Source organism: Eumetopias jubatus, unplaced genomic scaffold (assembly GCF_037043125.1).
Source record: "Eumetopias jubatus isolate StellerSeaLion01/CBP00866 unplaced genomic scaffold, mEumJub1_p1.0 scaffold_11, whole genome shotgun sequence".
In the NCBI taxonomy this organism is placed as follows: domain Eukaryota; kingdom Metazoa; phylum Chordata; class Mammalia; order Carnivora; family Otariidae; genus Eumetopias; species Eumetopias jubatus.
This window is the reverse complement of record NW_028274817.1, coordinates 95,617,569-95,632,095: the sequence shown is the minus strand read 5'-3', so window position 1 is coordinate 95,632,095 and position 14,527 is coordinate 95,617,569. Positions and strand designations below refer to the sequence as shown.

The 14,527-nt window shown below is 35.6% G+C and overlaps 1 protein-coding gene across 3 annotated transcripts in view; it reads left to right on the top strand.

The window, feature by feature from the left end:
• The window catches only part of CFAP47 (cilia and flagella associated protein 47), a 519,587-nt gene that overhangs the window by 443,843 nt on the left and 61,217 nt on the right, over nt 1-14,527 (top strand). For all 3 annotated transcript variants that reach the window (XM_088028500.1, XM_088028501.1, XM_088028499.1), the window contains 2 exons: nt 12,695-12,854; nt 14,248-14,342. In XM_088028500.1, coding sequence (XP_087884626.1) covers nt 12,695-12,854; nt 14,248-14,342 — 255 coding nt within the window. The remainder of the gene's footprint in view (nt 1-12,694; nt 12,855-14,247; nt 14,343-14,527) is intronic.

The window sequence follows — 14,527 nt, the reverse complement described above, 5'->3', positions numbered from 1 at the left end:
AGGAAGTGATACATAATTTCCAAGTACTGAAAAGGAAGAACTGTGAACTGTAAATTTCATATCCTGAGAATATATCCATCATGAATATAGGGAAAATAGACATTCTTAGATGAGGGAAAAGGAAGATGATTTCTTATAAGCAAACCAGTCCTTAAAGAATGGATGAGGAATATTCTCTAAACAGGAAATGAAAAGATAAGAGTTAGAACTTCAGAAAGTGAAGAACATCTAAATGGGTAAAATAAATATTAGTAGACTATCTTATTTCTATTGAGTTCATTAAATCATATTTGCTGATTGAAGCAAAAATTCTACTTTGTGCTATGGGGTCTATTTGTATATATCTGGAGAGAGAGAAAAAAAATCTTAAGATAATTATATTTGAAATATGGAGCAGATAAAGTGATCTAAGTGGAAATAAGGTATATTGACTATATTTTCCTAATTTCTATATTTTTGATGCTCTGGTATCTGGGACTTTGTTGGGAACTGCCTCTCCCAGGTTTAGCTAATTCCTAGAGATAGTAAATGACTCGTTTGTGAGCACCTTTTATATGCAAACTAACAAATTTAGAGTTCATGCCTCCCACACCTCTTCTGTTAGGCTTTTACATTCTAGACCAATATTCTCCTACCCTTACTACCCAGGGCTGGGAACCCTTACACTCCAAAGCCTACTGAAATTATTCAAACCAGCCAATCCTAAACCTGCTTAGCCTGTTTACCCTATCTTGCTCATTCCTTCCCATGAAAACCACAATAAAGACTCTTGCCTCTTCCCCCACCTCATGACTGACTCTGGTGCTTCTCCATGTGGCCCTGCATGGCATGGAATGCCTCCTGTTTCTAGGGGTATGTGAGTATAAAAACTTCTTCATGACAGTCATTTCTGTGTCTGCATGTGTTACCACATGTGATTAAAACAAATCCTGGGTACATTTTAAAACATAAGGTATATACACTCCATCCAAAGTAGCCAAATACCACCTGTGGACAGTGATAGATTGCATATGTATATTGAATTATCATTTAAAACAACTAAGAAAGTTATGTGAAGTAATATACTAAAAAACACTATAAATCAGTTAGAATCCTAAAATATATTCAAGTAACTCATGACAATATCACTACAGATAACCCTAAGGTATTAGAGAAATAAAGCAGAATTACAGGCAACTCTAAACATGTAAATCCAACAACGTAGAAGAAAATGACCCATTTCTAGTAAATTCCAAACTACCAGAATTCACTGAAGATGAAATAGATAATATGAATAGTCCTATAACTATTAAAGAAATTGAATTTATAATTGAGAAACTTCCAAAAAGAAATTTTCAGGCTCAGATGGCCTCAGTGGCAAATTCTATCAGACATTTAAAGAATTAACATGAATCTTTCTCAAACTCTTCCCCCAAAAAAAGAAGATGAAGGAACACTGTTTAACCTATTCTGTGACCGGCATTACCCTGACACAAACCCCAGAAAACCACAATAAAGAAAAACTACAGATACTGTTCATGAAATTAGACACAAAATGTCAATAAATTGAATCCATCATTATATAACAAAAAATACTCCCACAACCAAATGGGGTTTATTTTAGAAGTAAAGGCTGGTTTGGTATTTGAAATTCCATTAATATAGTCCACTCTGTTAAAAAGATTAAGGGGGGAAAAAAATCACATGTCAGTCAATATAGAAAAAGCATTAGAATAAACCCAATATCCATTTCTTAGAAAACTCTTTACAATCTAGGAACAAAAGGGAATTTCCTTAACCTGATAAAGAGCTGACTTGATAAAACTACAGCTAATGTCAGATTCAATTATGAAACATTGAGTCCTTTCTCTCTAAAATAGTTAGTGACACAGGATGCCATTTTCATCACTTATTTAAAGTGATTTAAAGGAAGTCCTAACGAATACAAAATGGCAAGCAAAGGAAGCAAAAGGCAAATAGAATGGAAAGGAAGAAATAAACTGTCCCGATTTTCATATCACATGACCGTCTACCAGAAAATCCCAAGGGATCTTAAAAAAAAAAAAATGTAGGAGTATTGAGTTCAGGAACGCTACAGTAAACAAGAACAATACACACATAGATCATATTTATATATACTAGCAATGAAAACATGGAAACTGAGTTTAAAAACACAATACCATTTACAATCTCTCCAAATAAATTAAATACTTAGAAGTAAATCTAACAAAGCATGTATAGGACTTATATACTAAAAATGACAAAATCAAACAACATAAATAAATAGAGAGATGCACTGTATTCATGGGTTGCAAAACTGTATCGTATAGTAAAGATGTCAGTTCTATCCAAATTGATCTAGGTTTAATGCCATTCCTGTCAAGATGCTCACACCTTGGGGTGCCTGAGTGGCTTAGTCGATTAAGCATCCAACTCTTGATTTCAGCTCAGGTCATGATCTCAGGGTCCTGGGATCAAATCCTGAGTTGGGCTCTGCAGTCAGCACAGAGTCTGCTTGGGATTCTCTCTCTCCCTCTGCTCCCCCCCACTTGCATGCTCTCTCTCTCTCTCTAAAATAAATAAATAAAATATTTTTTAAAAAAGATGATCACTCCTTATGCAAATTTAACTCAACACAATGCTAAGCAAATAGTTCTTATATTTCACTAATAGCAAATTCCATAAGAGGAAAAATTAATAAATTGGGCATCATCAAACTAAAATATTTTGCTCTGTAAAAGCCCATGAGAAGATGATGAAATGGAAAACTACAGACTGGGAGAAAATATTTGCAAAACATGTGATAAAGGGTTAGTATCTAGAACATATAAAAAGTGCAGAAAACTCACTAATAAAAATACAGTTAGAGTAGAACATGATTAAAGAACATGAGCAGATATTTCACCAAGGAGAATATACTGATGACTAATAAGCACATGGAAAGGTGTTCAATATAATTAGTCTTTAGGGAAATGCAAAATAAAACCATAATGAGATTTTACTACAAACACGTTAGAATGATTAAACTGAAAAATACATCTAATAAACTAAATAAATACACAAATACATAAATAAACTAAAAAAACATCATGAAGTGTTGGGAAAGATGTAGAGAAACAAATGCTCATACACTGCTGTGGGAATGTAAAGGTGTACAGCCATTCTGGAAAACTGGTAGTTTTTTGTAAAAGCAGACATGCAACTACTTACCCTCCAACAGTTGCACTCTTGGGAATTTATCCCAGAAAAATGAAAATTTATTTCTACATAAAAATATATGCATGAATGTTCATGGAATATTTATTCATGATAGCCTAAATCTGCAAACAACCTAGTTGCCCTTCAGTGGGTGAATGAGTAAACAAAGTGGTCCTTCCATAACATGAAGTACAGCAACAGAAAGGAATTATCAATGAAGCACTGACAAGCACAACTTGATCAAATGTCCAGGGACTTATGCTGAGTGAAACGGCCAATTTCAAAAATTTACTTACAATATGGTGCCACTTATTTAACATTCTTGATGTGACAAATTCATAGAAATGGAGAATAGATTGGTGGTTGTAATGATTCAGGGATGGAGTAGGGGATCGAGTAGGGGTGTCTATAAAAGGTCAACCAGAGGGATCCTTATGATGAAATGTTTCTATATCTTGACTATATCAATATAAATATTCTGAGGGTTTTTTTTTCTTTTTTAAAAAAGATTCATTTATTTATTTTAGAGCGAGAGAGCTCGAGTGAGCATGCGTTGGGGAGGGGCAGAGGGAGAGAGAGAATCTCAAGCAGACTCCCCAATGAACGCAACATGGGGCTCGATCCCACAACCCTGAGATCATGACCTGAGCAGAAATCGAGTCACATGGTTAACCAACTGAGCCACCCAGGCGCCCCTACATATTCTTGTTTTTATATTGTTTTATAGTTTTACAGGATGTTACCATGGGAGATAACTGGGTAAAGGGTACATGGGATCTCTCTTTCATTTCTTAAAACTGGATTTTATAATTATTTCAAATTTTTTGTATTGTATATGGGTAATATCATAAGAGAATAATCTAAAGGATAAAGATATACACTGTGTTTGGTATCTATAGTATCTATTGCTTAAAAGATATACTATGCGTCATTTATGTTTATATGATTGCTAATAATCAGTTAAATAAGCAGAGTTCTAGCATTACCATTTATTAAAGAGACACTTCTTTTCCTTATAAGAGATCATTGCTGTTTCATGTTGATTTTAGTTAACTTATATCGTATAATTTGACAATCAATAATAAAAATGTTATTTGCAAAAGTAATATGTTTTTGAAACTAAATAATGCTATTTATGAATTGGAGAACATCTTTAAGAGCTCAGTGTTTAGGAACACATGGTGGCTCAGTCAGTTAAGCATCCAACTTTGATTTTGGCCCAGGTCATGATCTCAGGGTCATGGGATTGATCTCGAAGTCATGGGATTGAGCCCCAGCTCTGTGCTCAGTGTGGAGTCTGCTAGAGATTCTGTCTTCCTTTCCATCTGCCCCTCTTACTGTTCTCTCTCTCAATCTCTCTCTCTGTAAAAATAAAATAAATAAAATCCTTAAAAAAAAGAGCTCAGTGTTTAGTGACATTTACCATGTGTGCTGCTGCCTAACGTAAAGTATGCCCAGGTCTCCAGATAATTGTCATGAATTTTTATTAAATTATGTCTGCAGCTGAGCATGATTTCACATTTTTAATAAAATTTCTCTTCCTATTATGTCAAATGACCAATTTAACACACAAATAAGCAGAGGTTCTAATCACATAGATTTGTAATTACAATTTACAGCACACAGCAGGTGGATTTCTTAGTGAAGCTACTGATTTTATTGTAAAACACAAAGCTACAGCTTTTCTTATGCAAAGTTGTCTGGGTGCCTGCCTTTTAGAAAAGTCTCTGTAACCTGAAATTTAGACCCACTTATACCACTAGAATACTTTTACGCAGAGAGCAGAAATTGAACTTATTAAAATAGTTTATATAATGTCTGGGCTTGTAAAATGAAGCCCAAGGCACAGAGCCTTTTTTTTTTTCCATTTAATGCAATTTTCTTAGTTGCAGAAATGCAGGTGAATGTTCTAACAGAGAGAAGACTAGTATCTGCTTAGGCATTATAGGCCTTTAAGACAGGTAGAATGGCTGATAGATGTATAGATGAGTAGATGGAGAGAAAGGAAAATAGAGAAATAAGTAAATTTTAAATAATGAACTTTTGGTGGGACATGATTTTCCTTTGGTAAAATCTGCTTATAGTAAAATTTCCTACAGTGAATTGAAACTTGATAACTACCACTGACATGCAGCATTTCCTCTTCTTCTCACATCTGATATTCTTCCTATTTCATTAAGAATATAGAGTCAAATCAGAGTCTAATTGTCTGCTTTTTCCATTATACCAACCAGCCTAATTTTATTTTCATCCCTGTGTCTTGCATTCCCTCCCATTATATCAGAAAAGTTCTCTGTGCTCTTGTGGTCCTCCCTCTGCTCGTTCACTGAATCCCACAGCTTCTCAACTACATGGAACTCTCCAGGAGTTTTCCCCTTTTGTCTTCTCTATAATAACTGTTATTGTATATTTCCTATCAACATACACATGCTATAATAATAGCTCCTGATGTTAAAAGACATGTCTCTTTTTACCCCTTATCCTTCCCAGCCACAATCCCATTTCTCTGATCCCTCTTTATTGCAAAACATGGTGAAAGGTTTTCTATACTTACTGTCCTCACTTATACCATTATCTTTTGTACCTAAACTAATCTGGCTGTATGCCCCATCCACCTACAGATACTCTTTTTAGGTTCATCAGTAACCTAACACTGCCAGATCATGATTTTTACTTGACACAGCTGATCTCTCACTGTTTTGGAAACAACTGGCTTCCAGGACTTATTCTTCCTTGATTCTCCTTCTCTCTCTCTAGTAAGTCCTCCTCCTTCTCTTTTGCATGTTTCTCCTTTATTCCCGTCCCCGTAACTTCCTGGAGGCCCAAATGCTCAGTCTTCACTTCTAGCCACACTCATTCCCGATGAGATCTCCTCATTCAGCCCCACATGAGATTCTAAGGACTTCTAAATTGATAGGCCCAGCTTCAACCTCTCCTTAAATCCAGTTCACATAGCCACTTGCTATCTCCATAGTCCCCGCCATGGATGTCTACAAGGCTTCTCAAACTTCCTTAGGTGCTCTGTGCAAATGACACCTTATCAGAGAAGCTTTCCTGGACCACACTATATTAACATCCACATGACTCTCTAACCCTTTATTGTTTTATTTACACCATACATACAAATACATTTTTTTATTGTTTGACTCCTACTCTCACCCCCTAACACATTCTGGAATGCATGACTCAGAAAAGCAGAGGATACATTTTTTTTCACTGTTTTATCCCCAGTGCTTATTATAGTACGTGGCACGTAGCACTTTCTGAAAATGAATAAGTGAAAGTATAAAACAGTGTAGAATTAGTGTTATACTGTACAAAATGGTATTATGTGGATGGAACTGGAGTAGTATCTTTGCCATAGCAAAACCTTGATATGTATATTGATATGTATATTATATTAGCTTTTTCATAAGAGGAAAATCTCACTTAGAAATTGAAATAATTTTCTCAGTGCTAGCAAATAACAGAGCAAAGATTTAAACTTCTAAAGCTCATGCTCTACACTATATCATAGAGTATACCTATAAGTAAAGAGAGAGATCTTACACGCACATACATGCGTGCACGTGCACACACACACTACTTATTATGGTGCAGGGGCAAGGAGGACGTGGTAATTGATCAATAAAGTATATTAGTTGTAGTACTAGACATTATTTTATCTTAGAATTTTCTGTGGGTGATCTTAACTAAAATTAAAATTAGCTGCTTTCCAAGAAAATGTTCAATTCCCTGAAATTAATTTTTTGAATCTTATTTATCTTTTCTATTTATGAGGAAACATGTTATCATAGGATATTAGAGCTGGAAGGAACATTAAGATATTCTATTCCAAACACTCAGGTAAAACTCAAAACCCTTCTTTCATCATTGTCGGGGCTTATGCAGCATGTATTTGATGGCCTTTAATCATAGAAAACTCTCTCCTTCACTGTGCATCTGGTCAGGAGGCTCTGATAGTGGATTTTTCACTCATTTTGAGCCAGCAATGAAGTGTTTACATTAAAATTAATATTTTCTACACTTGATCTTAGCGAAAAGGCTTTAAGCATTTCTTTGTTTTTATTTTTGCTAATGAATTCTTAGACTTAAAAAGCAAACACAAAACTTCAACTTACAGGTGCTTAGTTCATGGTGTAAAACTTACCTTAGCAATCATATTTGTGTTGAATAACTCCAAAATCTACTTTTAAAACTATATGTCCCAAACAACATTTTTTTTCTGAAAAGCATGGATTTGTATCTTTTCCCCAATTATCTGTTTTCGTAAATACGATCTTCAACTTAGTGCTTACTCTTTCTACACTAATCCCTTTGATGGTATCTTCTTTGGATAACTTCTTCATTAAATCTCAAGCATTAGCTAGCTCTTCAAAAGATAGAGTAAAACAGCAACAGTCTCTAATCCTTAACAAAGAAAACACAATCCCTGAAATGTCCTTTTTGCTATTCGTTAGATGCCCCCATTCAGTCGACAAGATACAAGTAGGAAGGGAAGAATGCTTCATCCCTAGCTTTTCCGTGATCATAGCAGCCAAATAGCAATCAGAGTCAAGTTTCTTTATCTGCCCTATGTTTTTTTTAAAAGAAGTTTCTTTTTTTTTAAGATTTTATTTATTTATTTGAGAGAGAGAGAGACAGAGATAGTGAGAAAGAGCACAGGCAGGGAGAAGAGTGAGAAGCAGGCTCCGTGCTGAGTAGGGAGCCCAACACAGGGCTCCATCCCAGGACCCTGGGATCATGACCTGAGCCGAAGGCAGACGCTTAACCAACTGAGCCACCCAGGCGCCCCTGCCCTATGTTTTGAGAGTCTGGAATTAGAACTTCTGTAAGCAAATTCAATGGCATCCCATGCTTCAGCCTCTAACATAAGAAAAGATAATTTCATGGATTAGTTTGCTAGGGCTGCAATAACTAAATACTAGACTGGGTATTAAAACTGGCTTAAACAAAATAAATTTATTTGCTCACAGTTCTGTAAGCTATAAGTCCAAGATCAAGGAATTGAGGGGTTTGGTTTCTTCCGAGGTGTCTCTCCTTGGCTTGTAGATGGTTGCCTTCTCATTGTGTCCTCACATGGTCTTTCCTTTGGGGTATGCATATTCCTGGTGTATGTCTGTGTATCTGAATTTCCTCTTTTTATAAGGACACCAGTAATATTGGACCAGGGCCCACCCTAACATTCTCATTTTAACTTAACCGCCTCTGTAAATGCCCTAACTCCAAATATAGTCGCATTCTGAGATACAGGAAATCAGGGCTTCATCATATCAATAGCAGCCAGGGAGCAGTGGCACACATAATTCAGCCCATAGCATCTCCACAGGAACCAATGAAAGGACTCCTCTTCAAACTACCACATTAACAATTCCTTTCCATTTTTTTGTCATAATTTAAAGATTTTTGAAATCAGTTTTTGAAAATACAAAGTATCCAAGTAGAAAGTGAATAGATTTCATGTTTGAAGATGGTTGATGATAAGTCATGTTCATCTTGTACTCTTATTTAAAATTAAAATTTAAAACTTGTGCTCATTTAAAATAAACCACAATAACCAAAATAATCACATGACTTAGGGTGCTAATATGTTTCTTAGTATCTCTTTGATTACCTGACATGGGCCATTCCTATTACCATGCTAGATATTAGAAATTATGCTGTGGAAAACAGTAATGTCATACCACTAAAGTGATTAAAAATGAACCTCCCAGGATGAAATACTTTCATTACTAAAATGAGGATTATGCTCATTTTACTCTCTTGAGAAGATTTTCTTCTAAGAAGGCAGGAAACCTCATAGCCATTAAAGCATTGTACAGTTTCTGTATTTCAAATGAGAGATCAGTGCATAAATATTTCTAACACCTTTAATCAAAAGAGCAATCAAAATAGCAGTTTTAAAATATACTGAATAAAATTTGAATGTTAAGTGCAACAAGGCCATAGGAGATTTCAAAGGCAAAACAGTAATATCACACTTTGTAATGTTTCTCAGATACTAAGCATAAAGTATTATCAGGGTTTTGAAAATTCTATAAAAATGTATACCTCTCATAAAATATTTAAGTCCATAAAATTAATTATATAAAACAAAATGCACATTCCCCCCCAGATGCTTATTAGGGTTTTGAACTTGAAGAATGATAACTGTAATAGAAAAAAGTAAATATATATGTGGTTAGTTTGTGTGGTTACCATATGGAAATGGGATAAAACAGAAAGAGATAAGCTCAGAAAATGTTTTGAGTTTAGAATATGTTTATCAACCTAACGAGAATAATAATCATCATACTAGCTGGATTACCTTGTCAGAAGATAGAAAAAAACTGATGTGGTTTCTCTCAGCTTCCTGCTAAATACATATGAAGATGCTGAAATAAGCCTCTAGCAAGGCTGAAAATTAAAACTGGCCGCAAAGCTATTCCAAGAACCTAGAAGCACCTAATACAATGCCCAGATGAGAAATACAAGATAAAGGCCATATGCTTGCTCTCGGGTAGATCATGAATAGATAAAAATGTCAGTTATCCCAAAAGTACAAATGTAGGGTGATTCTATTAAATGTACTATTTGCCACCCCATCCATTTCCTGGAGCTAACTGTTCATTCCAAATGTAGGAAAATTCTTTTAAAAAATGAGCTGGAGGAAGAGGCAGTTAGTCCGCCTAGGAAATAAAGCATCTGTGATTATAACAATGTGGCATGTAGAAATGAAGAGAAAGAAAGACTGAAGAAATCTAGGGAATCCAGAAAAAGAGTAAAATATATATGGACATGCCATGAAGGTAGCATTTCAAGTCAGTGAAATTTTTAAATAAGTGGTTTTGTATTATTAGTCCCATATAGAAAATCAGTAACATTGGATACATTCTTCTTCATTTTCATATGTATGGATAAATTACAAATGGATCAAATAACTATAAAAATGAAAGCATATAGGTATTAGAAGAAAACATGGGTAGATTTTTTTGTAAGGTAGAAGTGAGGACAGCTTTCCTGTCTCTACTCAGAGTGTTGCACAGGATCATGGGAAAACCACAGAAAATAAAACTCAGTTGTGAGACACAAAATGAATTTGATAAATTCTCAAAGTTCTTTTTGATGTTACATTTCAGTGATTTCATGGAAGTTAATAATAGCACAGTGATTCTTACTATTCAAACATATAATAACAGAGAAGGAGACTTACAATCACTTCAGCAGGGAACAATTTCTACTTGTAGACCCGGTAAAACGTTACAGCCACAAATAGTTTACTGGATTGTTAACTAAATGGGCTTATTTATCATAGCATTGTCTTTCCATACTTTCAATTCAAACATTATAAGAAAGCATGATGTTGGCAATGAATTACCCTTTTGTATCTTTGTCGTGGCTCCTTACACCATCTAAATGTCTAGGTTTTATTTTTAGTCATACTGAAATCTATTTTTAGTGATAACATAGAATTTTGTAAGGGTCAATGATCATTTCTAAACTTGATTTCCTTGGGGATGCGTGGATGATTTATTCTGACTCAGCTCTTGCTCTTTTTATTCCTATTCCAACTCTATCGTATCCGCTTGCTACTTTTATCCATTTGAATGCAGTGATTCATTAAGCCTCTAGAGTTCATGAAGACAAAGTTGAAGATGGCAGACATTGTTTCGATATCTTAGTAAGCAACATAGTCTTTCACTGAGACTTTGGCAAGTCTTTTAACCAATTGTCTCACTTTTTCCACCTCTAAAGTGAGAAACATAGTAGCGTGTAATTTGCAGTGATTTTCTGAGAATGAAGTGAGGTATTGTGTGAAAAATACTTAGCACAGAGCCTGAGATATAGCAAGTACTCAATAAATATTAAGTAGTAATCATATTAATTATTAACTATTATTAACTATGCTATGAGACAGAACATTTTCATTTCCTGGAGTAAAATTTAAAATTTAAAAATTTATAAGAATTTTGAGTCGGGATGTTTGGCAGAGGGGCCGTTTTCTGATTCCTTTCTTGATGTTCTTAATAGTTTAGTACAGTGTTCTTAGCTGAGACAAAATGGCTTTGAAAATCATTGATTTTATAACAAAGAATTTTAATAACCAGAATATAGTTAATAATCTTTTCTTATAAAGAAATAATGTTTGTAAGGGAGACGAACCACGAGCGACTATGGACTCTGAGAAACAAACTGAGGGTTCTAGAGGGGAGGGGGGTGGGGGGATGGGTTAGCCTGGTGCTGGGTATTAAAGAGGGCATGTTCTGCGTGGAACACTGGGTGTTATGCGCAAACAATGAATCATGGAACACTACATCAAAAATTAATGATGTAACATATGGTGATTAACATAACATAATAAAATAAAATTAAAAAAGAAATAATGTTACTCTTCAAAATAAAGGAAGACGTCCATCCCTCTGAAATCCTCACTGCTTTAAATAGCCAGAAGCTCACCATGCTTCCAACCTCTCAATACTTGTCCAATAGGTAGAACACATTGTTTTTCAAAGTGTGGCCACATGACCATGTGCTTCCGGAATGCATAAGGAGCTACTTAAATGTGCAGCTTTTGGGCCCCAGCCCAGACTGAATAAGTCGGAATCTATAGGTGGAGCTTAGCAGGCTCCTGTCTAACAAGTTTTCCAGGTGGTTCTTATGTAAAGGTTGAAAAATTTGAATTTTATTAGAACAAAAGAAAATACTGTCAGTATTTCTGTCTTCTGGTTTTTATAACCTGGAGTGGATCCCCCTTTCTTTCACACATAAGCTTTGGCTTCCCTCGTGGATCGTCAGTTAAATAAATGAACAGTTTACTGGTAACAATTTTGGTACTCCAAGCAGAAATCTGGAGCTGTTATGGTCTAGGGGGAAAAAAAAAAAAAAAAACACACAAAGTATTAAAAGGGTCAAAAATCGCTGTACTTTGGCTTTTGCAAAATGTAGTCTAAGTAATGTATGGTGATTAACATAACATAATAACAATATAGTCTAAGACTTGGGGGGCACCTGGGTGGCTCAGTTGTTTAAGCATCTGTCTTCCATTGTGGCCTGGGGTTCCCTCCTCAGTGGGGAGTCTGCTTTTCCCTCTCCCTCTGCCCCTCCCCTATCTCATTCGTGTGCGTGCGCACATGCACATGCACTCTCTCTCTCTCTCTCTCTCTCTCTCTCTCTCTCTCAAATAAATAAATAAAATCTTGTAGTAAGACTTGGAAAGACTCATGGGTTTCATGGTTCTTTTATCACTCTGGGAAACCCAAGCCATCACTTTCAACATTTCCTCATCCCTTCCAGAGTCATCAGGAGAAGCTTCTTGCCTCAGGATAAAATGTGTTTTTTAATAGGGTTGATGGCATTTGAGGAAAATTAGTGAAGCCAGTGAAGTGCGCTTATAATTTAGCACAAAGCATTTTCTTGCTCAGACGTGATTTTGAAAAACTGATAGTCAGTCAAGGGGATTAGGAGATTATTTTCGGCTGTTAAAATTATATTCTGAAAATGTTTACCACATTTAAAATTATTTTTGTGTTTTTTACAGGAATCACATTGCCTCCTAAAGGGAATATAGATATCCCAGTGTTATTTATGCCCCACATTATGAAATTACACAGAACAATGGTCATTGTTCAAATGATGAGGGCGAATAGAGAAAGTTGGCCTATTGACAATTTTGATGAATTGAGCACAGAGATGAAAAGGTAACTTTTCAATAAAGACATTGAAGGAAAATGATTTTATTTTGACTGGCGCTGACGTGATCACTTTCTTTTCTATGTTATGCAATGTAAAGTTCATGATTTTATATTCTCTGAAGTGTTGAAATTTATATGTTCGGTAGAGGAAAATACATTTGTTATATGGGTATAGTATGTATCATTTGACGTTCAGAGGGATTTGAAGTTCAGAGTGATGAACAAGTCAACCTTAAGTATCATGTCAATGAATCAGAATCAGAGACATGCAAGGGGACTCTTTTTGACTGGGAAAATAGTTACTGCTGAGACAAGTAATAAATCTCTAGAGAATAACCTGAAACAGCTTGTCTTGGCAGAGTATGGGACTGGTGATGCTGGCATTCACCAAGTGATGGCCCTGTGCCAGGTGGGTATGACACCCCGAGGAAATGCCGCCATGACTACTACCGTTACCTGTGTCGCTACCAGGATACAGAGTGCCCATGCCCTCTTTGCTTCACTGAAATTTAAGCAAACTCCAATAATGATACAAAATGTGTATGTCTTCTCTGCTTTTATAGTTTCGTTAAATATTTCTTCACATTTAAAACAATTCTTTTCTGTGAGCCCGTTAGTGTCCATTCTGCCACGATGTTCACCCTTCCAGCAGTCAAGACTGCCTATGTATTTGTGAGTCCTGGTGTGAAATGAAAATGAGGGGGCCCTCCCTTAAAAATGGTTGAGAATTTCAAGACAGTTACAGTGGTGTACTAAACAAGTGTGGAACAATTCTAGGTGTGGGGTCCTTGTGCTGTTTGTTGCTCAAGTCATGTGCTCGTGAAGCTGGTCCTGCCTGCTCTGTCTTAATGTTTCATTTTTAACAAGGAAAGCCCATTTTCAACAATGACCAGAACCATTCTGTACTATTGCTGTTCTCTTGATGGTGTATGATGGACTTAGAATATTTTGACAAATGCCCTCTTTCTTTTAACGGGTAACCCCCAAAAGTAAATTCTTTGTCACTGTACTTAATGGCATTTTTTTGTGTTTTGTGTTTGGCCTGTCCAATTTAGAATATAACCCATAGGAACTGTATTGCCTCTGATTAATCACATTTTAGTCTCATCAATAAATACCAATACCACCTTTTAAAAGCAGGGGAAAAGTTCTTCATTTTTAACTTACATCTCACGATCCTTGTGTTACATTTTTCTTTATGATAATTTCCCAGGGTTTGATTTGAAATGTTCCTAACATTTGCAGAAAGTGTTTTGTATTTCATAGTTTCTCTCTACCAAAGTTTAAATTCATGAGCTTTGCTAAAATACCATTAAGTTAATAATGAATATTCTCTTTTATGCTAATATTGAAAGTGTTCCTGTTTTTGTTCACTCTTCCTAATTTAATTTCTCATTAGAACTATGGGAATAGAAAGTGGAGAAATCCAAGCAATACACTGGATATACCCTATTCTTGGACTTCCACAGGCACTACATCCTAAATTCCCTCAAGGTACGTATATTTTAGAGTCAGAGAACACCAAGATTCTAAGTGATCTTAGAGGCTCCTTTAATCCCATCTTTTCTTGTACAAGCAAGAGAACTAAGGTCCAGAGAAAGTAAGTCGTGAAGTGAACAGCCCTACTGGTAGGAGTGCCAGCACTGAATCTGGTCTCCTAATCGTAAGTCCAATGATCT